This window comes from Bos grunniens, chromosome 24 (genome assembly GCF_055505025.1).
Source record: "Bos grunniens cultivar Pamir isolate PY7600 chromosome 24, Bosgru_T2T1.0, whole genome shotgun sequence".
Taxonomy (NCBI): Eukaryota; Metazoa; Chordata; class Mammalia; order Artiodactyla; family Bovidae; genus Bos; species Bos grunniens.
Window position 1 is genome coordinate 22104680 of NC_141188.1, and position 22755 is coordinate 22127434.

General features: G+C 47.2%; 1 protein-coding gene across 18 annotated transcripts in view; it reads right to left on the reverse strand.

Moving 5' to 3' along the window:
• Positions 1-22755, reverse strand: part of FHOD3 (formin homology 2 domain containing 3) — a 523276-nt gene that overhangs the window by 169873 nt on the left and 330648 nt on the right. For 15 of the 18 annotated variants that reach the window (XM_086372649.1, XM_086372648.1, XM_086372647.1 and 12 more), the window contains 2 exons: positions 14654-14748; positions 7112-7255 (listed from right to left, as the gene is read on the reverse strand). In XM_086372649.1, coding sequence (XP_086228775.1) covers positions 7112-7255; positions 14654-14748 — 239 coding nt within the window. Of the gene's footprint in view, positions 1-7111; positions 7256-14653; positions 14749-16022; positions 21878-22755 lie in introns of those variants that run through there. The other 3 variants (XM_086372641.1, XM_086372644.1, XM_086372650.1) reach the window with 3 other exon arrangements.

Genomic DNA, 22755 nt, shown 5'->3' on the forward strand with positions numbered 1-22755 from the left:
AACACTCCAGGCAAAGCAAGGAGAACGGAAGAAGGGAAGCTCCGCGGTGACCTGCCTTTCACGCTTAGGAAACAAGAGGAGTTGAGTGTGGCTGCAACTTCAGCAACATCTTAGGAATTGCTGGAGACAAGGCCACAGCAGCTCGAAGGCCGAAGGTGGTGTTGCCTCTTGAACTAACTCAAGGCATTCCAGCTTCTCCCCACGGGCTGTGAAAAAGTTTTTAAGGTTTCTTGTTCATTCATTCCTTCACTCTTGTTTATTTTCCGAAATGGAGGAGTGGTGTAGTTAGCCCTGACATTGAGGAGGACTCCTTGTTTTCAGTTGCAGGGAGTTAGGAAGAGGACAGAGAAGGCAGTGGCACCCCACTCCAGTACTCTTGCCTGGAAAATCCCATGGATGGAGGAGCCTGGTAGGCTGCAGTCCATGGGGTCACTAAGAGTTGGTCACAACTGAGCGACTTCACTTTCACTTTTCACTTTCATGCATTGGAGAAGGAAATGGCAACCCACTCCAGTGTTCTTGCCTGGAGAATCCCAGGGACAGGGGAGCCTGGTGGGCTGCCGTCTATGGGGTCGCAGAGTCGGACACAACTGAATCGACTTAGCAGCAGCAGCAGCAGCAGGAAGAGGGAATAAGCTGAGAAGCCCCCGGGGATTCGGTCCTGCAGGTGCCATCCTCCCCAGGCCCTGGCCCTCATCACGCCTCCTTTCACACCAGGCAGAGCTCCTCCACGGCTCCCCACTCTGTCACTGTTCTGCGTTGGGCCACCACCTCAGGCCGGTGGTGGTGGCCCATCCACCCAGTGTCTTGCCTCCAGCTCACCCTGTCTCTGTTCTTCACAGACATGCCGGCAGCCTCGGGCTATCAGCTGACTCATGCACTCGGTCATGGTCCATTCCTCCATTTCAGAAAATAAACAAGAGTGAAGGAATGAATGAACAAAAATCCTTAAAAACTTTTTCACAGCCCGTGGGGCGAAGCTGGAATGCCTTGAATTAGTTCAAGAGGCAACACCATCTGTGGCCTTCGAGCTGCTGTGGCCTTATCTCCAGCAATTCTGCACCCCATGAGACTGTGCATCCCCTCAGGGCACCGGCCTTGTCTGTCTAGTTTGCTGCTGAGTCCCGTGGCCTAGAATAGTGCTGGGCACAGAATCGGTGCTTAGTGAAGCTCTGTTCAATGAATGGACTCACAGGTGAACAAATGAATGAGAAGGCTATTGCAACAAACCAGACAAGAGACAAAGAGAGCCTGAGCTAGGGGAATGGAGAAGAAATTTCAGTCTTCAGCCATCAGACCTCTAGGTATGAGGATGGGGGGAGACAGAAGGAGGTCCAGGACAGCTCCAGGTTTGTAACCTGGGAGACTGTTCTTTGCAGAGGTGGAGAAATGAACAGACTGTGCAGGAGTTTTGTTTTTGTCATGGGGCGGGGAACAAAGGGTTCTATGAGGGCTGGGTCATGTCATTTGCAGCTTCTAGGTGGCTCTGTCTGACATAATCTGAGCTCCTCTGACACCTTCCATGCCCCTCTGTGCCATCACATACAGCTGCTGGGAAATCAGCCACCTGCTTGTCTGAGACTACAGAATGTCAGTTCCTTGGGACAGGGACAGATCTTCTATCTCTGAATGTTCAGAGTGCATGACATATCTTCAGTGAATAAATGAGCATAATGCAAAAACACAAGCAGGCAGAGGGGCAGGCAGCCTTGAACCTTGCAGACAGCTCAGGTCAAGGTATCAGCTGCAGCCAAAGCTGCTGGACTCACTGGGTGAGTCGCAGCTCAGGCTGCCTAGACTGAGAGAGGAGGTCTGATGAAGAAACGCCGACACTGAGAAGGAAGAGACAGAGAAGAAAGAGCCAGGAGGGACGCTGAGGAGGAACAGTCAGAGAGGTACCCTGAAGACACCCACAGACACAGTCACCAGCAATGCATTGTACAGCATCAATGTACAAGACTGGTCTCGTGCCCACCAGCACCATTTTCTTATGATGTGAGCATAACAGTGATGTCCAAGTTGATAGGGATGGCATACAAAAAAGGAAGGGAGGAAAAGCTGGGGGAAGGATGAGGATGGAGGCCAGCTCTACTTATGACTATTTGTCTAAAACTCTAAGCAAATTAGTATCAAACAGAATTCCAAAAGCACATGAAAAAAAACACACATCATGACCAAGTGGGTTATATTCCAGGAATGAGAAGATGGTTAAAAGATAAAAAGAAATGAATCAGATAAACAACTCAAAAATCTAAAAAAAGGACAACAAAATAAACTGAAAGAAAATTTAAGAAGGAAATCATAAAGATAAAAATGTTTTGAGTTATAAAACAGAAGAGCACTGAAAATCATATATAAGTCAAAATTAACAACAACAAAATAGACAAACCACTAGTTAACCTAGAGGAAAAAGGGGGAGAAATTACAACCACAAAAATTAACAAAGGAAAATAACTTCTCAAGGAAAGGAAATTAGAAACATTCATAAGAGACTATTTACATAGCTCTTTAGTAATCACTTTAAAAATCCAGATGAAATGGATATTTCCTAGGAAAATATGATTTAGAAAAGCCAATCCCAATAAAGATAGGAAGTTTACATAGACCAATATCCAAAGAATAAAGCATAGTTACCAAAGATCTCCTGCCTCCAACACACACACACACACACAGTCACACAAACACACACACACACACACTCCTCTTCTGCCCCTCCATCATCATCATTACAAGCCCACACAATTTTCCAAGGGAGCTCTATCAGATAACCAAAGACCAGAGACAAGGGCAGAAAGAAAAAAGAAAAGCTTCTAAATATTTTTACAAAGCAAGAACAGAACTGATACCCAAACATAATAAGTACTGCACATGCATCTACACACACAAAGGAAAGAGGGCAAGAACGCTCGTGGTAGCACTGTCATGGCAACAAAACTGTAGCTAGCCAACATCTAAGTGAAGAGCAGGTACATAAATTGGGATGTATTCATCAGCAGTGAAAATGAGCAAACTAGAACTCCGCATAGCAACACGGGTAGGCCTCAAAATCAAGCAAAAGAGAAGCTGCAGGAGGACACACGTGGTATGGTCCCATTTATAAAAAGACAAAATTAAGCCATGTGTTGTTTAGGGATACAGACAGGGAGGAAGGAGTTACAGCAGCTGGCCTAGAATCCCTCCACCCCTTCCGCAGGAGCGATGCTTCTAGGGAAAGAAAGAAGGCAATGACCCCATCTGATCTTTCGTAAATATGCTAACTAGACTATTGAATAAATAGCCTGATGACATTTCCAAAAATGAGAGTTCTTATTTCTGGAATGCCTTTAGCAGGCCAGAATTGGCTAAGGATCCCCTATACTAAGTAAACACAGAATTTATGGATTGATAAGCCATGACACTCTGGGCTGTGTAGTAGAGATGCTTCATAACTGAATATTACTCGAAGGGCAAGGTGACTTGGCAACCACACTTGGAAACCCTGTCTATTATTCTGGGTCAGAAAGCCCACATCTGATGCATGAAAAAAAAGATCTAGGAGTCACAAGGGATGGCCCAGATCTCTCCCTGCATCCCCACACCTGTGTATTCTGGAAATTAGTAGCCTAGATAGATTAGTATAGCTCTGCTATAGACAGCAAGATCTCAGATGGTCAATTCTTACTTGATAATCTGATCATTTGTGTTAGCTCAAAGAATAGCTATTTTCAGACAAAACTATTTAAAAAAAAAAAAGCAAAAGAATGGTGCTGGGAGTTAGTTGAATGACACCAGGAGGGGTCACTGAGGACACTTCTGAGTTACTGGTAATACATTGGTTCTTAAACACGAGTGTATTAGGACTCTCCAGAGAAACAAAATAAATCGGATATATATGGAGATTTACTATAAGGAATGGGCCGACATGATTATGGCAGCCGAGAAGTCCCAAGAGCTATGGCCCAAAAGCCTGGAAACCAAGGAAGCCAATGTCAGTTCCAGCTGGAGGTCACAGGTAAGAGGCAACCTACATCCCAGCTCATTTCCATCAGCAGAGAGTGAACTCTGTCTTGCTCAGCCTTTTGTTCTATTCAGGCCTTCAGCGGGTTGGATGAGGCCTGCCAACAGGGAGGAGGGCAATCTTCTTTACTCAGTCTACCAACGTGAATGTTAACCTCATCCACAAGGTTAAGGATACACACTGCACTGACACACAGTGATGTCTGATCAAGTATCTGGGCCCTCTGTGGCCCAGTCCAGCTGATACACAAAGTTAACTATCGCAATGGGTGTTCGCTTTGTTGTTCTTTGAGTGACACATATAATCCACAGTTGTGAATGATACACTTAAGGCTAAAATATTAAGCAGATGCCATTTGACCAAAGAAAGATGGTGGACACAGAACACCTTGTGAAACTTTTGGCACGAATGGAAAGAGGAAGACGGGGAGGTAGCTTGAGAGTCGGGAAGGCTGGAAAGTAAGTGTGCCCCGAAGCCAAAAGCAGTCTCCTGGGGGAGGGATCCAGCATGCTTTGCAAAATTCTCTCCCCGTTGGTTCACTGGTGGGAAATTCACCTGTATGATGCTGTCTTCTGGTATATGGTGGCTATGTCTGGATTGAAACTCAAGCAACTGTCATATAAAACCCTAAGAAGTCTCAGCCACAGTGCACTGTAGGTGTAAATTATGCTGTGAGTGGTATTATTCAGCAGGACTTGATTTTCTCCCTTCAACAAACAGAATGTGTCCTCAAGCCAGTTGAATCTTCAGACGTGAAAATGACTCAGCTATTCACCAGAGTTGACTCAAAGACACAAGCAGCCTCTTTGAAAAACTTAAGAAGGTACCTGACGCTTTAACTTTGCTAGCCCCAGCTGCTGGACACACAATCATTCCTTTTGACCACGCAGAATCTCAAGCTATGATCATATAAGCCCCTGGTTGAGTAGAGATTGGGGCTCTGAACAGGAGTTAAGGGGGTGAGGAAGGGAGGTGTCTGTACTGGGGAAAGTCCGTCTTCTACAGTCCTGTGAGCCAATTGTCTATTCCCTTCCTTCTCCATCTTTAGTATTCTTATTGCACTCCTACGTTATCCTGTCTTCCATACCCCTCCATCACTCACTGAAAACAAAACATGAAAGTGTGAGCAGATAACTGGGTAACTAAGTGAGGCTTACATTAGAGGACAAGGTGCCCTAAGCAGCAGCACAGGGAGCTGGCCGGCTGTGGGAAGCTTTGCGCTCTGACCGCAGACTCTCTGGCTCAGTTTCCTCTGATTTCTCCTAAGATTGTACAAAGATAATTCTGCTCTGTTCCTCAGCTTGACACTTATGAGAGTAACTTTTAGGAAGTAGTGAGTTACATGTTAGTCTCTCTACTTCTACCCAGCGAAGGTTACAGTGGAGCCATTTAGCTGGGAAATATCTCTCCTAGGATGCCAGCTGTGCACACAGATTTATGAACAAAGCTGTTCATTGTAACAGCATTTATAATTGCAAAATCTTAGGAGTCATCAAATCTGAACAAAGAGAAATTGATTATATGTATTATGGTACTTGCATACAGACAGGATATTATGTTTCTAATAAAACTAAATTCTTGAAGATGATTCGATGACAAAATGGTTCAAACATATTTACTAATAAAAATTCAGTACACAACACTGTATACAGACTATTGTCTCCACAGTTGTTCTTGCTTAGCCACTAAGTTGTGTCTGACTCTTTTGTGACCCCATGAACTGCAGCCTGCCATGCGCCTCTGTCCATGGAATTCTCCAGGCAAGAATACTGGAGCAGGTTGCCATTTCCTTTTCCAAGGGATCTTCCTGACCCAAGGATTGAATCCACATCTCCTGCATTGCAGGTGGATTCTTCACCACTGAGCCATGAGGGAAGCTGAACTGATAGGCTAGAAAAACAGTTAGTATGTTAACCACAGTTAGTAAATAAAATTATGGGTGATTTCTTTATCTTACATTTTTTGGTATTTTCCAAATATTCTTCAAAGAGTACATACTTGTAGCAAAAGAAAAAGAAAAAAAACAAACAAACACACACCACAGAGACTTCTCTGGTAGTCCAGTGGTTGAGAATTCACCTGCCAATGGATATGAATTCAATCCCTACTCCAGAAAGATTCCACATACCACAGGGCAACTAAGCCCGTGCACCACAACAATTGAGCCCATGCTCTAGAGCCTGTGAGTCGCAACTACTGATGTCCAGATGCCCTAAAGCCCATGTTCCACAGCAAGAGAAGCTTTCTGTCACCACGAGAAGCCCAAGCACCACGAGAGCAGCCCTTGCTTGCTGCAGCTAGAGAGGAAGGGCCCGCATGCATTAACAGAGACCCAGAGACCCGCTAGAGAAGGGATGACTACCCACTCCAGAATTTGTGGTCTTTGCTGGTGGCTCGGCTGATAAAGAATCTGCCTACAATGCGGGAAACCTGGGTTTGATCCCTGGGTTGGGAAGATCCCCTGGAGAAGGGAAAGGCTACCCACTCCAGTACTCTGGCCTGGAGAATTCCATGGACTGTTTAGTCCATAGGGTCCCAAAGAGTTGGACACAACTTTCGCTTTTTCACTTTTCAGAGCTGCCAAAAATAAAATAATTTTTAAAAATTAAAAAATATATGTATCATAATCAGGCAAGAGGCAAGGCAGAAGGAAGCGAAAAGTTTAGTATCTCTTATAGCCCTTTTCCCCACATTTTCATTCTGCACTGGACCCTACGAAGTATGTAGAGCCTGCCAGAAGTTCTACCAGCAGGATAAGAAACATGCTTTCTGTGCCTCTCTTTCGTTCTCTCTCCCCACCAAGAATGAATGTTCTTTAAAAGAAAACAGCAATCAATCAATAAGCAAGCAAGCTACCACATTTCCCCTAGATCAGGGATTCTCACACTGGAGTGTTCTCAGAATTACCTGGAGGGTCGTACAACACAGATCTGGGCCCAGCCTCAGTTTCTGCTTCAGCAGGTCTCGGGTGGGCCTGAGAACTTGCATTTTGGCAGCTCCGAGGTGCTGCTAATGCTGCCACGCTGCACGCAGAACCACTGGCCTAGAGGATGTTTATCTCAGCCTTTGACGTGTCTGAGCTGTACAAGGCCCTTAAAAGGCATATCCTCTTACCTCATAGATGTTCAACTGCTCCACTAAGTCCAGGTCAGCTCCTTTCTTGGTCAAGTGCCTCTGGGACACGGCTGCAATGCCCAGCTCCTCCAGGCAGTCCACCACGTCGTAGAAGGTGTCTTGGTCTGGCAAACCGGACAAGGTCTAGATGAAGAAAGAACAGGACACAGTGTCTTAGGAGACTGTCACAAGGCTCTTGGGACATCTTTTGCATGGTAGCCAGTGGCCATGAGTATAAGAATGGAGCAAAGCAAGACAGATGACAAGTTCATTGGAGAAAAAAAGCTTCTTTAGTGTGGTAAGCAGACTGAACCCCAAGAGCCCACCCCCTGGGGTAGAGGTGCTGTACAATCCCCCACCTTGAGTGTGGGCAGGACACTCTAATGATTAGGTGACATGACATTATAGGGCAAAGGCAAAGGGCATTAAGGTCCCAAATCAGTTAAGTCTGAAAAAGGGGAGAGTAGCCAGGTGGGCCTCACCTAATCAGGTGAGCCATTAAAAGGGGGTTAGGCCTTTTCTGAGCATAGAGACCAGCAGAGACATTATCCTGCTGGCCCAGGAGAAGTTGCAAGCTGCCACGAGTCCCACAGCTGCAAGGAAGTGAGCTCTGCCAACAACCACAAAGGCTTGGAAGGGAAATCCAAGCTCTAGACGAGACGCCAGCCCTGGTTGACACCTTGACTGCAGCCTTGTGAGACTCAGCAGAGCGCCCAGTGGGGCGGTGCCTGGGCCCTGCCCCCATGGAAACTGCAAGATGGTAAGTCTGTGATATTCCAAGCTGCTAACTTTGTGATAATTTGTTACATGGCAATTGAAAACTAACATACTCAGAAACTCCTGTTAAGATTGATCTACCAACAGCTGGAGTTAGAACAATTTAATGATTTCCTTTTCTTTCAGTTCTGTAGGCCTTCCCCTTGGTCTAAGATATTTATGGCAATATGAGAAATTTCAAAGGGGCAACCAAGAGACAAAAAGATAACCCAAGAAAGAAAAAGCCAACTTCTCTTTGGATTCTGCTTCTTTTTGTTTTCTAAAATGTATTTATTTTTATTGGAGGATAATTACAATATTGTGATGGTTTTTGCCATACATCAATATGAATCAGCCATAGGTATACACGTGTCCCTCCATCCTGAACCCCCTCCCACCTTCCTTCTTATCCCATCCCTTCTAAAAGAAGGATGATACTCAGATCAGGCCTCTGCTTAGAGCTGGAAGGACACTTGGGGTGATTTACTCAAAGCCCCTTATCTTATAAATGAGGGGGATGAGGGTGGGGAGGTAGCAGGAAGTTACTAAATAATAACTAATAAAATCCTGTGCTCAGACCTGCTATTCCAGTCTTCGTGCCTTCTAAACAAATTGCTCTGGACTCGAATTTCAGACACAGAGTTTCACTCCCTGTTTATTTCACTATTATTGCATTTCAAAATTATTCTAAACATGTTGACTTGCCTTGGAAGGAAAAAGACCAATATTTTCTTAAGGATCATCTCATGGTACCAACTTCTTTTAACACTTCTATTTTGGGGCTATGAATATTGGAAAGAAATATCTCTGCCCCAACCCAAATAATGGCTATTTCTCTTCTATGCTGAACAAAGAGGATACAACTCACTGCCATTGAAACCAGAAACTAAAGAAAAATAGCTGTGATGCAACAGCTTAATCCATCAGGAGCCCCAGCAAGGACACTGAAAGGAAGGTTGTGAACCAGTCAGCAGCTGTGATAAATGAACAGGTGCTCACACTGAAGTGACCAAGTGTGCAAGCATATGTTGATGTCTGCAGGTGCCAGGCAAGGCGGTCACTGCTGGGTTAGCAGACAGCAGTCCACTGACCTAACCTAAAAAGCACACACCCACCCAAAGAACCTTCTCATCAGAACAAGTCCATCTTTTGTTTTACTGAAAACTCTAGAACTTGTTAAAAGATGAAGAGAGGGAGGGACCTCCCTGGTGGCCCAGTGGTTACCAATCCACCTTCCAATGCAGGGATGTGGGTTTGATCCCTGGTTGGGAAGGATGATCCCACATGCCTCAGTGCAGATAAGCCACGTGCCACAGAAGAGAAGCCTGCGCACTGAAAAGAAGACAGAGCACTGAGCTGTGCAAAAATGAGCAAGTGAGCAAGCGTTAACTACTCAGTCATGTCCGACTCTTTGTGACTCCACGGACTGAATCCCACCAGGCTCCTCTGTAAATGGAATTCTCCAGGTAAGAATACTGGAGTGGGTTGCCATTCCCTTATCCAGGGGAATCTTCCCGACTCAGGGATCAAACCCAAGTCTTCTGCATAGCAGGCAGTTTCTTTACTGTTTGAGCCACCAGGGAAGCCCCAAATAAGCCAAATAAGTAGTAAATAAATAAAAGATGAGGAAGAGGGAAATGGTGACATAAAAGCCAGGGCAGGGCTAATGACCAGAGGTGCCCTAACTGCTGACCTGCCCATCATAGGTAAGCTGACATTCAGTGTTAGATCCAAAACTTCCTACACAGTAGTGCGGGGTTGGGGCGGGGTAGGATGAGACACAGAGAGAGGCCTCTGGTGTCTCCTCAGCATTAGTTCCCCTCCTTTCTTCTTCCCCTTTCTTCCCTGCAGAGAGTCAATCGAGATTCTTTCAGTCCAGGGGGTTAAATTCCTAGAACTAATCCCCATTGCCTTTGCAAGCCCAACCCTGATGGCGTGGTAGGGGGATTACTATTAAAAAATTAAACCTTTAGGTCTATAGAACCAGACTCAGGGAGGCCGTGCTCAGTAAGAGGCACAGAACTGAGGGTATTGAGAAGTCCCTGCATGTTCATGGTGAAAATGCGGGCTTCAGCCATATCCAGATGCCACCCCCTCTCACGTGCGGCCACAGGGGAGCTGGCCTCCCACCACAGTCGAAGATGGCTTGTCTCTCTGTCTGCACAGGGAGGGGGCTGTGCAGCCCCAAAGCACACACTCACCTATTTTCAGCAGATTCTCTAACATGTTCAGCAAACTGCCATGCTCTCACCCCTCCTGGGCCCTGTCTTCCCATGTCTACCCTGACACTCATGGCCAATGTGCCTACTTCTGGCAAAGGTGGCAGCCACTCCAGAAAACTCTGTGAGCAAATGTCTCTTGACACCTCCACTCTCAGACGATACTAGGGACCCCCTTCCTGGTTTCTCTCAGACCTTGTCTTGCCAGGATTTGTGACAAGTAAATCTTTACAGTCCCTCTCAAGGGAGAATGTTTGCTCTCTGTCTGAGCAAACATTCTGTTTTCCTTTCCCTGGGTTTTCACTTATTCCATCAAATCCTCCTTGAGGGATAAAACCAGGGTAGTGAAAGCCTATACACAAGTGTTCATTGCAGCAGGAGCATTTGTGAAAATTAAAAGCTGTGGACACCCAAATCTCTTCAGTGGATGAAGAGCTAACAAATGGTGGTGTATTTACACAATGGAACACTACTCAGCAGTGAAAAGGAGCAAACTATTAATACACCTAGTGACATAGATGAATCTCTAAGGCACTGTGCTGAGTGAGAGAAGTCAGCCTCAAAGAGTTACATCCTATATGGGTCCCACTTTTGAAATAACAGAACTACAGTGATGGAGAATAAATCTGTGGTTGTCAGGGACATGAATAGGGGGTCAGGATGTCACTACAAAAGGATAACATGAGTGTGAGATTTTGGGGAGACATGGAGCTGTTCTATATGCTAATTGTGAAGGTCATCCATGACTACATACGTTTTAGAACTTCCGCAGCTAAATGCCAAAAGAAAAGTGTTAATTTTACTGTATGATAATTTAAAAAGCCTTACAGTCGAATCTAAATACAAACCCTCAGTATGAATCCCATCAGGTTACTCACCCCCTGGGCTCCACTAGAATAACTTCCCTCCCCAGGGCTGCCTGGTGCCGCTTTCCCTGAATGCTCCAAGCCAGCCCCACAGTGCCACCTCTTGTTAATCATGTCCCCACCTTCCTCATCTGATTCTACAAGGTGATCAATATCTGAGCTCCCAAAGTGGGGGAGGCCCACTGAGAGGACTGCGGCTGGATTGGGACAGGACTCCACACGACTGCAGCTTGCAGGGTGAGAAATGGTTCATTCGTGATGCTCGCTCAGATCTACTGATGACATGGAGGAGAAGGGAAGAGCTCAGCGGGGATCATTCTGGATCCTGGAAACCCCTCACTAATGTGTCTGTTTAACCAAGGGAGTAGGCTTCAGTCTCAGAGCCCTGAGCAGGCTAGGATTTCGTACCCTTGTTCTGTCATAAAAATGTTAATGTTTTGAATTCCATTTTATTAGGCCCCCTTCCATTTTGTTGAAAGAAAAGTCAGAAAAGCAATACAATTTCCCAGATTTCAGAGTCTGCGTTTTTTCCAGACCCACATTAGCACGTCAACGCATGATGATATTTCGGGTCTCAGAGAACGTTACCGAAATGATCAATGTGACTAAAATTCAGCAAAAACAAACAAACCCCGTATGGGTGCCTGCTGATCTTTCTGAGGAAAGGATGGCACCTGGAATCGTGTCCTTGGAACCTTCCCTTGGGCCAGGACTAACAAATATGGGATGGAACCACCAGAAGAGAAAGAGTAAGCGAGGAATTCCTGGATGTTGGAGGCCATATGGTGTCAAGGAGAGTGACACGCACTGGGTCCTGGCCAGCGATTGGCAGCAGAAGCCCAAGTCACACGGCTGCCACCGGGCTCATTACAGAACCAAGCAAGGCCTCCACCACTAAGTGAACACGCTGCCCAAGAGTGAAAATGCCTTTTTTTTTTTTTTTTTTTTGCTGAATTCAGTGTTTTCCAATACAAGGTCAGTGACTGAAAATGACAGGAAATAGATGACCTTCATCTTCAAAAACCAACAGAAAATGGCTTTCAAATTGCATGCTAAATCAACTCACAAAGAGATTTTCAAATAAAACCTTGAGTTCTTAGGATTATTGTCCAGAAAAGGGGTGTCTGTTTCCCACCAGGACTGTAGGAAATTTCCCATGACTTCATCAATAACTGGCATTCAATTAAAAAGCAATCACTGCCCACGTGACCCAGAGAAAATGACTTGCTGTTTAACTACATATTTCTTTCAAGCTTAGTAGGGTTAATGTCATTCATTTGTCGACTGGGGTCATACTACTGGGTTGGCCAAAAAGTTCGTTTGTGTTTTCCAGACAAGCTTAAGGAAAAATCTGAACCAACTTTTGTGCCAACCCAATATACTTAGGATAGTACCCTTTTCTGCCCAATTTTTGGGAATTAATTCTAAGTTTGCCACTTGCCTTTAGTTTTCATTGGTGGTTTTCAATTTGTAAATACGACTTTTTATAGTTTAATACAGTGAAATATTTAAGTCCTTTTCTTTGGAATATTTTTGACTGGTTATATTATTAGACGAACCTTCACTGACCAGAGACCAGTTGATTTTCACCTCTGTTTCTTCTTATTTTTCTACAGTTTGGTGTGTCACATTGAACTTTTCGATCTTTCCGAAATTTATTTTGCTATACAGTCAAAGCATGTTTTCGTTTATTTCCACTTAGCAAAACCTCTCTCAGTCATACATGGCGCTGACCATCCCTGTGCATTTCAATTACAGGGTGCACTGCATGTACATTGTTTATTTCCACTTAGCAAAACCTCTCTCAGTCATACATGGCGCTGACCATCCCTGTGCATTTCAATTACAGGGTGCACTGCATGTACATTGAGGGCTGTTTCCAGCCCCTCTGCTTCAGCCATCTGCCAAGGAAAAAGTCAGGACCACATTGTTTTAATCCTTAAAGTTTACACAACATCTTAATACCTAGTAGAATTACTTCTCATAATTACATTGCTTTCTACCAATTCATATTTCTCAGTTCATATTTCTCCAGATATATTTCAGGAAGAGATTCTCAGTCCTTTCTAAAGAACTGCAGTTGGTCCTTAGGCTTGTACCTGGCACCCTGGGGAGTACAAAGGTAGGGCCTTGGGGTGGCTGATGTGCTGTCTGGGGTCCAGGGCGAAGATAACCATCTCACCCTCCCTCAGTTATTAATAAGGAAGGGCCAGGGCACTGAGGGAACCCCAGTCCTGAGAGTGGGCTGTCCCTGGTCAGCGTGGGACCCACTGTCAGAGCACCCCTCAGGATGGACACTGAAGACAGCTGCTGCCCCATGAGCTGGTGACCAGGGAGGATGCGATGGGCAGAATGAGGGCACAAGGGTCAGGTCACCATCATAGGAGAGGATGGGATCCACCTTCAGGAACCCTCACCTGGCCCCCACGGCCAGAGTTCAACCAGCTGCAGAATAAGAATGCTTGCTTTTCTGCTGGATCGAGAATCATCTCCTTAGAGTAAAACTTGTTCATCTATATTTTAAGGAAAAATGTTAAGGGGACATCTCGATAGGAAAAGTAGCCATAAAAGTCTTGATACCCTCTTTCTAGTTTCACTAGAAAAACCAAAGTCTAGAAACCTGGCAGACAACTCGGGCCTTCACATGTATGAATACCAGCACGCACGCACACACGCCATGCGTCTGTGTAAAGGGTCTCCTCTAATGCAAAGGCATGCTGAAGCGTGTTCCAGCCACCAGCATGGGGGTGTACATGGAGTAGGCTTCTTCAGAGGGCAAATTTTAGGTTTTCACATGCACTAGTTCCCTTGAGCTGCCATAACAAAGTACCACAACTGAGTGGCTTACAGTGACTGAAATGAGGTACGAAACTTGGGAAACTGTAAGCTGAAGACCAATTACATGGGCCACAGAGGCTGCCTGAACACTGTCTCTCCAGGTGGATCCCTCTGTGCTTCTGGGGGTAAGGTTGGCTGAGCCACACTACGGGACCTTGATGAAGGCAAGCACCTTCACGGGCTAGAAGGCGGGAACATCATCAAAGCCCCGTGCTTCAGTCCTGGCCGCTCCCGTCTCGGGGCTGCCGCAGGCTCAGCATGAAGATCTGGGAGTTGCAGGGAAAAGTCACTGCAGGTGAACTGGAGCAAGAAGCTTTCAGGAGCAGCAGCCAGACAGAGCCGCCCCAGGGGACCTCTCTGGCCTGGTCTGCTGGTGGCCAGAATGTTCGCTGGCTGCACAGACAACCCGGTGTGAGTGTGGCAGGTGGCCTTCGGCACCCACTAGAAACATGGCAGAGCTTTAAAAAGGAAAAAACCGGTTTTGGAAAGATAAAAAGGGGTCGGGTGGGCCATGCTACCCCTGAAGGCCCTAGGGGAGGCCCTTCCTTGCTGCATCTGGGACTGGTTGCTGACAATCCTCAGCATCCTTGGTGGTCCTCGGTTGCAGATGCATCACTCCAACCTGCAGCCCTGCCTTCAAAGGCCGCCTTCCTCGTGGACGAGTGTGTATGCTGTCCCCCCTCTGTGTGCTTCTTCTTTCCTCTTCTTATAGGACACCAGTTCTACTGGATTAGGGCCCACCCTAATGACCTCATCTGCAAAAATCCCATTTCCAAATAAGATCACATTCACTGGCTCCGGGGTCAGGACTTCAGCGTCTTTTGTGGGAGACACAATTCAACCCACAACAAACATCAACCAACCTTGTTCACTAAAGTCATCGCGTAAACCAGCAGTTCCGTGTCGACCCCATCCTTTTCCTCCAGGATTTCCATGATATTTGACCAGGGTGTGACTCCTATGAATAAGGCAAAAATCATGAGAAACAGCAATTTGGGACCCCTTATCCAACTCACATCACAGTTTATCCAGACTCATCACCCAATGACAGGAACGCCTTTCACCAAATTTTGAAGCATGACTCTGTACATCCTTCCAATGAGATGATGATATGCTGTGTCATCCTTGTCTACTTGAAAATGTATATTCCTCATGTTGGATGCCTATCAGTTTGCTTGAAAAGTTGCCTTTATACTAAATAGGCAATTAAAAAAAAATCCAATTATATGCAGCTTTTTTAGACCATGCATTTTACTCTCCGAGTATGGAAATGTTCTGGAATTACTCTCTATGTGTGTCCATCTCCTGCAAGGAAAGAGGATTCAGGAGAGCTTTACAGTCACTCAAACAAAGGACTCAAAACAGTAACAGTGAAACGTCCATCTAGCAGACATTTCCAGAACAGAAGTATATTATCTCTATTGTATCAAGTCACAAAAACTATTTAGGCATCAACCAGGTACAAGGAATTGGGTCTCTAGAAGGTGGCCCTCAGAAGGTCTACAGTCAAATGGAACAGTCAGGCACAGACACAGAACGCATGCCAGCACAGGGTAAAAGCAATTAGAAGGCAAAGCGCTTAGCCACGCCTGTCACTCAACGACGGTGGTCTGTCTTTTGAAGTGAGATGGTCGAGGAGGGTTTGGTGTAAGAAGTGACTCCTCGGTGAGACTGGTGGGGGGGCGCTCACGGAGGTTGTCCCATGGCTCCAGGGAGGGCAGGAAAACCCTCCATGTTCAGGATCACTAGGCCAAGGCCACAAAGGGGACACACACCCTGACATGATTTCCTACTCTGGGGATAAACATCTGCAGTGAAGTGCTGCCTTGCCCCTGGCATGGTGGTGTGGAACATGCAGCTCTTTCCTGGTTTCTCTATAAAGATCTCAAAGGGATATTGTCTATTTTTGCTGATAAAAGTAAATTCTGAAATAACCTAAAACCAGTGGGTTTCAAATGCTGATTCTTGGGTGGGTTATGTCAGAGCTGATTTCCTGGTCTTGTGAACCAAAGCTCCCCCAGGGAAGTGATGGCTTCTGTCTTGTCTCTCTGCCCTTGGCAGAGTGCCCAGCACATAGTAGGTGCTCAATAAAATGTCTGCTGACTAGTGAATGGGGACCTCTGAGAGGGTACAGGGTGGCTTTAAACTGGGGTAGTTTTTAAAGAGCCACAGGGTTCACTGCACACAGTAAGGAGACAAGACAGGAGAATTTAAAAAGGATGAGGTACCTACCATAAAACATGAAAGACACAAGTAGAATTTCAGGTCTGTTGGTGATCCCAGCAAGGGAACAAAATGCCTTTTCTTTTGGGCTGAAAGTGAAGTCACTCAGTCGTGTTCGACTCCTAGCAACCCCGTGGACTGCAGCCCACCAGGCTCCTCCGTCCATGGGATTCCCCAGGCAAGAATACTGGAGTGGGCTGCCATTGCCTTCTCCAGGGGATCTTCCTGACTCAGGGATCGAACCCAGGTCTCCTGCATTGCAGGCAGATGCTTTAACCTCTGAGCCACCAGGGAGGCCCATCCTTTGGGCTAGTTGCTCAGTTAGTCCAAACTAGGAGTCTATGACTAAGCTTCTATAACCCTTTGTTACTCCGAACACAAAAGCATGATCCTTTGTGTGCTAACTGCTGAATTATCTTCTTGCTGATATTTATCATCAAACTATCTTGAAGTCCACACCTCTTCTTCATAGCCAGGCGAAGTAACCATTTCTGTCCTCAAGATAATCAGTGTGGTCAGTAGGTCTCATTGTCCAGGTGTAGGTCAAGCTTTCTAAATGCCTCTGCTTGTGCTTATAAAAGGGCAACTTCCGTCACTCATACTCACACCCAACCTCAGTACAAAACATGAAAACATGAGTTCTACATGGGTAAAGAAAAGCCTGTACAAGAGAGACAGCACTGATGCAGAGAATTCCCAGTGGGACTCAGGGGCCCTGAAATGCTTCTTGGTTGCTTACTTAGGAGCCAAAGATGTCAAACGGGGCCTGTGGAATGAGAGGAAGGAAGCAAATGGCAAGCATCCCAAAGAGAGAGGTGAATAGTCTATTTCCTCTCTCTTTCTCTCTCTTATGCAGACACACATATCTATGCACCTCTTTATCCATTATAATGAAAGCACTCAAACAGGGGCTTCATTTAATTAAAAAACATATTCGGGGCTCCTCTGATGGCTCAGTGGTAAAGAATCTGCCTGCCAATGCAGGAGACACGGATTTGACTTGATCCCTGGTCTGGAAAGATCCCATATGCCACGGAGCAACTAAGCCCGTGCACCACAACCGCTGAGCCTGTGCTCTAACGCCCAGGAACCGCGACCGCTGAGCCTGTGCTCTAACGCCCAGGAACCGCGACCGCTGAGCCTGTGCTCTAACGCCAGGAACCGCGACCGCTGAGCCTGTGCTCTAACGCCCAGGAACCGCGACCGCTGAACCTGTGCTCTAACGCCCAGGAACCGCGACCGCTGAGCCTGTGCTCTAACGCCCAGGAACCGCGACCGCTGAGCCTGTGCTCTAACGCCAAGAACCGCGACCGCTGAGCCTGCGCTCTAACGCCCAGGAACCGCGACCGCTGAGCCTGCGCTCTAACGCCCAGGAACCGCGACCGCTGAGCCTGCGCTCTAACGCCAAGAACCGCGACCGCTGAGCCTGTGCTCTAACGCCAAGAACCGCGACCGCTGAGCCTGTGCTCTAACGCCCAGGAACCGCGACCGCTGAGCCTGTGCTCTAACGCCCAGGAACCGCGACCGCTGAGCCTGTGCTCTAACGCCAAGAACCGCGACCGCTGAGCCTGCGCTCTAACGCCCAGGAACCGCGACCGCTGAGCCTGCGCTCTAACGCCCAGGAACCACGACCACTGAGCCTGCGCTCTAACGCCAAGAACCGCGACCGCTGAGCCTGCGCTCTAACGCCCAGGAACCGCGACCGCTGAGCCTGCGCTCTAACGCCCAGGAACCGCGACCGCTGAGCCTGCGCTCTAACGCCCAGGAACCGCGACCGCTGAGCCTGCGCTCTAACGCCAAGAACCGCGACCGCTGAGCCTGTGCTCTAACGCCCAGGAACCGCGACCGCTGAGCCTGTGCTCTAACGCCCAGGAACCGCGACCGCTGAGCCTGTGCTCTAACGCCAAGAACCGCGACCGCTGAGCCTGTGCTCTAACGCCCAGGAACCGCGACCGCTGAGCCTGTGCTCTAACGCCAAGAACCGCGACCGCTGAGCCTGTGCTCTAACGCCAAGAACCGCGACTGCTGAGCCTGTGCTCTAACGCCCAGGAACCGCGACCACTGAGCCTGCGCTCTAACGCCAAGAACCGCGACTGCTGAGCCTGCGTGCCGCAACTACGGACGCCCTAGAGCCCATGCTCCCCAACAAGAAAAGCCTCCTCAGTGAGAGGCCTGGGCACCGCAACTAGGGAGGAGCCCCACGCCCCGCCACTACAGCAAAGCCCACACAGCAACAAAGACCCAGCACAGCCAAACTAAATAAAGTTTAAAGAAGATATACACAAAAAGTTTTCTTCAGTTATAATATCTGATTGCCTTTTTATCATTTAAGGATTTTGAGTCTGGAAATTTGCATGTAATCAGACACTACTGGGATACATGTTCACTATCTTTTGACTGTTTGGGGACAAGAAAATAAATTTTTAGAAGAATGAAGGGGAAAGTGAGGACACCTTCTGCTGCTGCTAAGTCGCTTCAGTCGTGTCCAACTCAGTGTGACCCCGTGGACTGCAGCCCACCAGGCTCCCCCGTCCCTGGGATTCTCCAGGCAAGAACACTGGAGTGGGTTGCCATTTCCTTCCCCAATGCATGAAAATGAAAAGTGAAAGGGAAGTCGCTCAGTCGTGTCTGACTCTTCGAGACCCCATGGACTGCAGCCCACCAGGCTCCTCTGTCCATGGGATTTTCCAGGCAAGAGTACTGGAGTGGAGTGCCATTGCCTTCTCTTCTGCTGCTGCTGCTGCTAAGTCGCTTCAGTCGTGTCCAACTCTGTGCGACCCCATAGACTGCAGCCCACCAGGCTCCCCCGTCCCTGGGATTCTCCAGGCAAGAACACTGGAGTGGATTGCCATTTCCTTCTCCAATGTATGAAAGTGAAAAGTGAAAGTGAAGTCGCTCAGTCGTGTCTGACTCTTAGCGACCCCATGGACTGCAGCCTACCAGGCTCCTCCGCCCATGGGATTTTCCAGGCAAGAGTACTGGAGTGGGGTACCATTGCCTTCTCCAGCCTTCTCTTCTAGTTCAACACAAATACCTTGTCAGGGCTCCAGCTGGCCTGCATCAAGCACCAGCAGTTGTACCTGTCCCAGGAGCCCACCCATCAGAACTAAAGGGTCCAGTTCACCGCCGCCCCCATCCACACCTTCACTGCTCCATATGGGGTTTCATGTGTGTATGTGTGGGTAGCAACTAACACTTTCCCTGGGGCTTCCCTGGTGGCTCAGACGGTAAAGAATCTGCCTGCAGTGCAGGAGACCCAGGTTCAATCCCTGACTCATGAAGATCCCCTGGAGAAGGCAATGGCCACCCACTCCAGTATTCTTGTTGGAGTATCCCATGGATAGAGGTCACAGTCCATGGGGTCACAGAGTTGGACATGACTGAGTGAATAACATGTGGGGGTAGGGGGTGGCCCTGTGTTAAAATCATAAACCACACGACCTTCCCCCTTTACATAACAGAGAACAAAATTGAGCCCCAAAGTAGTGGAATGAACAGAGGCTCAGGGGGAGGCATGTAAACTGGTGAGATGACGTCCACCCTAGCGGCTCACTGTGAGGTGTCCCGGAGATAAGGCTCTTTGTCGCCTCTCCTGAGTGCTGATGCAGAACATCAGGAGATGGTCACTTCCTTCATCATCATTGTCCGTCTCTCTCCAACTCCACCTCCAGCACTGGAGTGAGTATAGGATCGATGACAGCCTGGTTTCTTTCTGATGTTCAAAGGCACATGATTGGCACTTAAATAATTGTTAAACAAATGAATTTTATATGAAAAACGCTTAGAACGGTGTCTGTTGTGTGGCAGGCACTTGGATAGCAGTAGCTGTCACTGCAGTGGAGGTGGTGGGCAGGGGACACCCACGCTGCCCCCCAGGCCTGCCCCGCAGGCTTCCTGGCCAGGCCCCCTCCTCCCAGCAAACCACATCACCCCTCTCTCAACCCAGAATGAATAAGCACAGGATAAACTGCTCAATACTCTTGTCCTCTTACTCTCTTCCAAGTCTCTGTATTAAACTCCAAAGAAAATAAAATATTTTGCATGAGGCCTCGTATGCGAGTTGGTCTAACACTCAAACACAAGGTCCCAGTGGCATGTTCCATGTCTTTCACTGTGAGGGATGAACACTTAACGAGTACACTTCTGCTCCAAATAACCAAGGAAACAGAGCTTGAGTTCTGTGCACTCTAACCTCCACCATGCTTTGTCCGGTCTTCACAGAGCAACGTACCCTTGAGCACAAGTCAGAGCCAAGATGGCTTGAAAGGATGTCTGGATTCCCCACCCACCTCCCCAACCCTGTTAATCATGTGTGAGACACATGTTTAAAAATTATGTCATATCTCATCACCTCACATTCAAATGAAAAATGGCACCTCTTCAAAAGCAGTGTTGAACCAAATTAGCAGGACTCAAGATTTATGACTGAAATTTCAAAATAAGGTACCCCATCTGGTCACTTACCCCCACCCTCTGTCTGGGAGGGAAACCCAAACAGTCAGAGGGAGGGGGCACCCTGCCCAGGGGAGCAGGGGATTCTCGACCAGTTTCCTGCTAATCACTAGAGTGAAGAAGTCTTTGATGATGGCAGAATGAGAAAGCAAAGCCTTCTCATGGGCTTCCATGACTACTAACTGCCATTCTCTCTTGCTGCCTGGCCCTGTCCACTAGGAAGAGAAAGTGACTTGAAGACCCATGCAAAGGAGAAGACATGCCAGCAGTCTACACAGACAGGTATGACACTGAGCCATGCCTCAGAGACTAACTCAAATCCATGGTTTCATTCTAGCACCTGAGCCAAAGTGCCAACTGCCACGATCAAATGGGGCCCTTTTAATTTTCATTAATTCATACATATTTGCTAGTCCCTATGATACACCTAAATCCCTCAGCTTTTATTGCTGCTCCCTAACTGGCCCAGTGTTGGCAGAACAGCAATTTGTCCATCCATGCTCACCAATGAACCCTTCCCGTTAACCCATGTGTGGGATGTGCTGTTTATACAGCAATCAGAGGAATTTGTTCTTGGACAACTTCATTTGCTAGTAATTTCTGAGAACTTGTGGCTCACTTGTTGATTTTCCTTGCTGATTCTTTAAACCTATCATTTTTCATCATCCAAAAGAATTCCTTTCTACTAAAAAGGTCTGTACATTAACATGCCCATTCTCACCCTAACCTCCAAAAGAATGAGTCCAAAACCACCTTGAGGAGTCACATTTATGGCGGATTTATAAACCTGTGTAGAAATGGACATACTCAGCTGGCCCTCGGTCACCCCTGGCATGTTTACCTACTCACTCGTCCAGCTGAGAGGGACTGGAGAGCAGCTTCCCAACCTGCCAGGTGGAAGCACACCAGCAAGTCCTGCCTCCCCCTGCAGAACAGCAGGGCGTATTTGTGTGTCCAACTTCAGCACAGAGGTCAGGGACAGTTTTACTAGCAGTAATATAGGATGGTGTTATATGTACGTGTTATAATGTCATGGCCAAGACCACACACGTCATAGAGAAATACGTGACTGAACCACACATGATAAGCTATGGTTGAGTTTTTCCATCAGTGCTGATCCTTTTTGTTCTCAGCTGCTAGTGCTCAGTAGCAACTGGATGACAATACTTGCCAATAGCTTAAGAAATTTCATTGCAAAAACCATGAGGTTGAGAAAACAATCCATTCTCTGTTATGACTTTTTATTTTTATAAATTGGGAAAGAGCAGCCACGGCTTTGTCTTGGGGGAGAGAGTACAGCTGAGTGTACAGCTGGGCCTGCAGGTGGAGACTTGGGGGTTGGGTGTGCTCGGGATCACTCCTCTATCCCAAATGGTCTCTCCATTGAGATATGCAGTCTGAGGAAGGAAGCTATGAGTTCCCAAACCAGTGAAGTCAAGGGAGAATCTCAAGGTCATAAGAAGGTTGTTTCCTTTAACACGGCCCACATGACAAGGGCCCAAGGGTTACCTGAAATTTAGGATAGGAAAATGAAGAGTCTGCTAATTATCCTAAAGTAACTCTAAGAGTTGGAGAATAGAGTATGAATCTTCCAAGGATGAATGAAAGGATCAGCTTCACTCTCTTCCCAAACATCCACCTTTGACCCTAAGCCATGAACTGGCCTTGGGAAAGCCCATCCTGGCTTCTGAGTCATTGGGAGCCTTCATTAGGATTCTCAAGGGGTCCCCTTGATGTGCTTTAGGCCACGAGGGTCTTCATGCTCATGCTTCAGATGGCAACAAGCCTTGGCAGAAAAAACCTGCCCCAACCTGGCATCAACCTTCCAGACTCACAGCCCCTGCTCACACACTAGGACTGCCTCTGTGGTACACGCAAACACAGGCCTGGAGTTGCCTCCCACCTATAGTCTACCATGCTGGGGACTGACATCTGCCTGTGTGTTTGTGGGAAAAGTGCAGAATCCCAGTTCATGGTCCTGGATGGCTTTCATTAACTTATATTCAAACTTTCTTTCTTTTTTTTTTTTTTATTGTTATTATTGTTGGGTTTTTTTTTATTTTATTTTATTTTTAAACTTTACATAATTGTATTAGTTTTGCCAAATATCAAAATGAATCCGCCACAGGCACACATGTGTTCCCCATCCTGAACCCTCCTCCCTCCTCCCTCCCCATACCATCCCTCTGGGCCGTCCCAGTGCACTAGCCCCAAGCATCCAGTATCGTGTATCGAACCTGGACTGGCAACTCGTTTCTTACATGATATTTTACATGTTTCAAACTTTCAA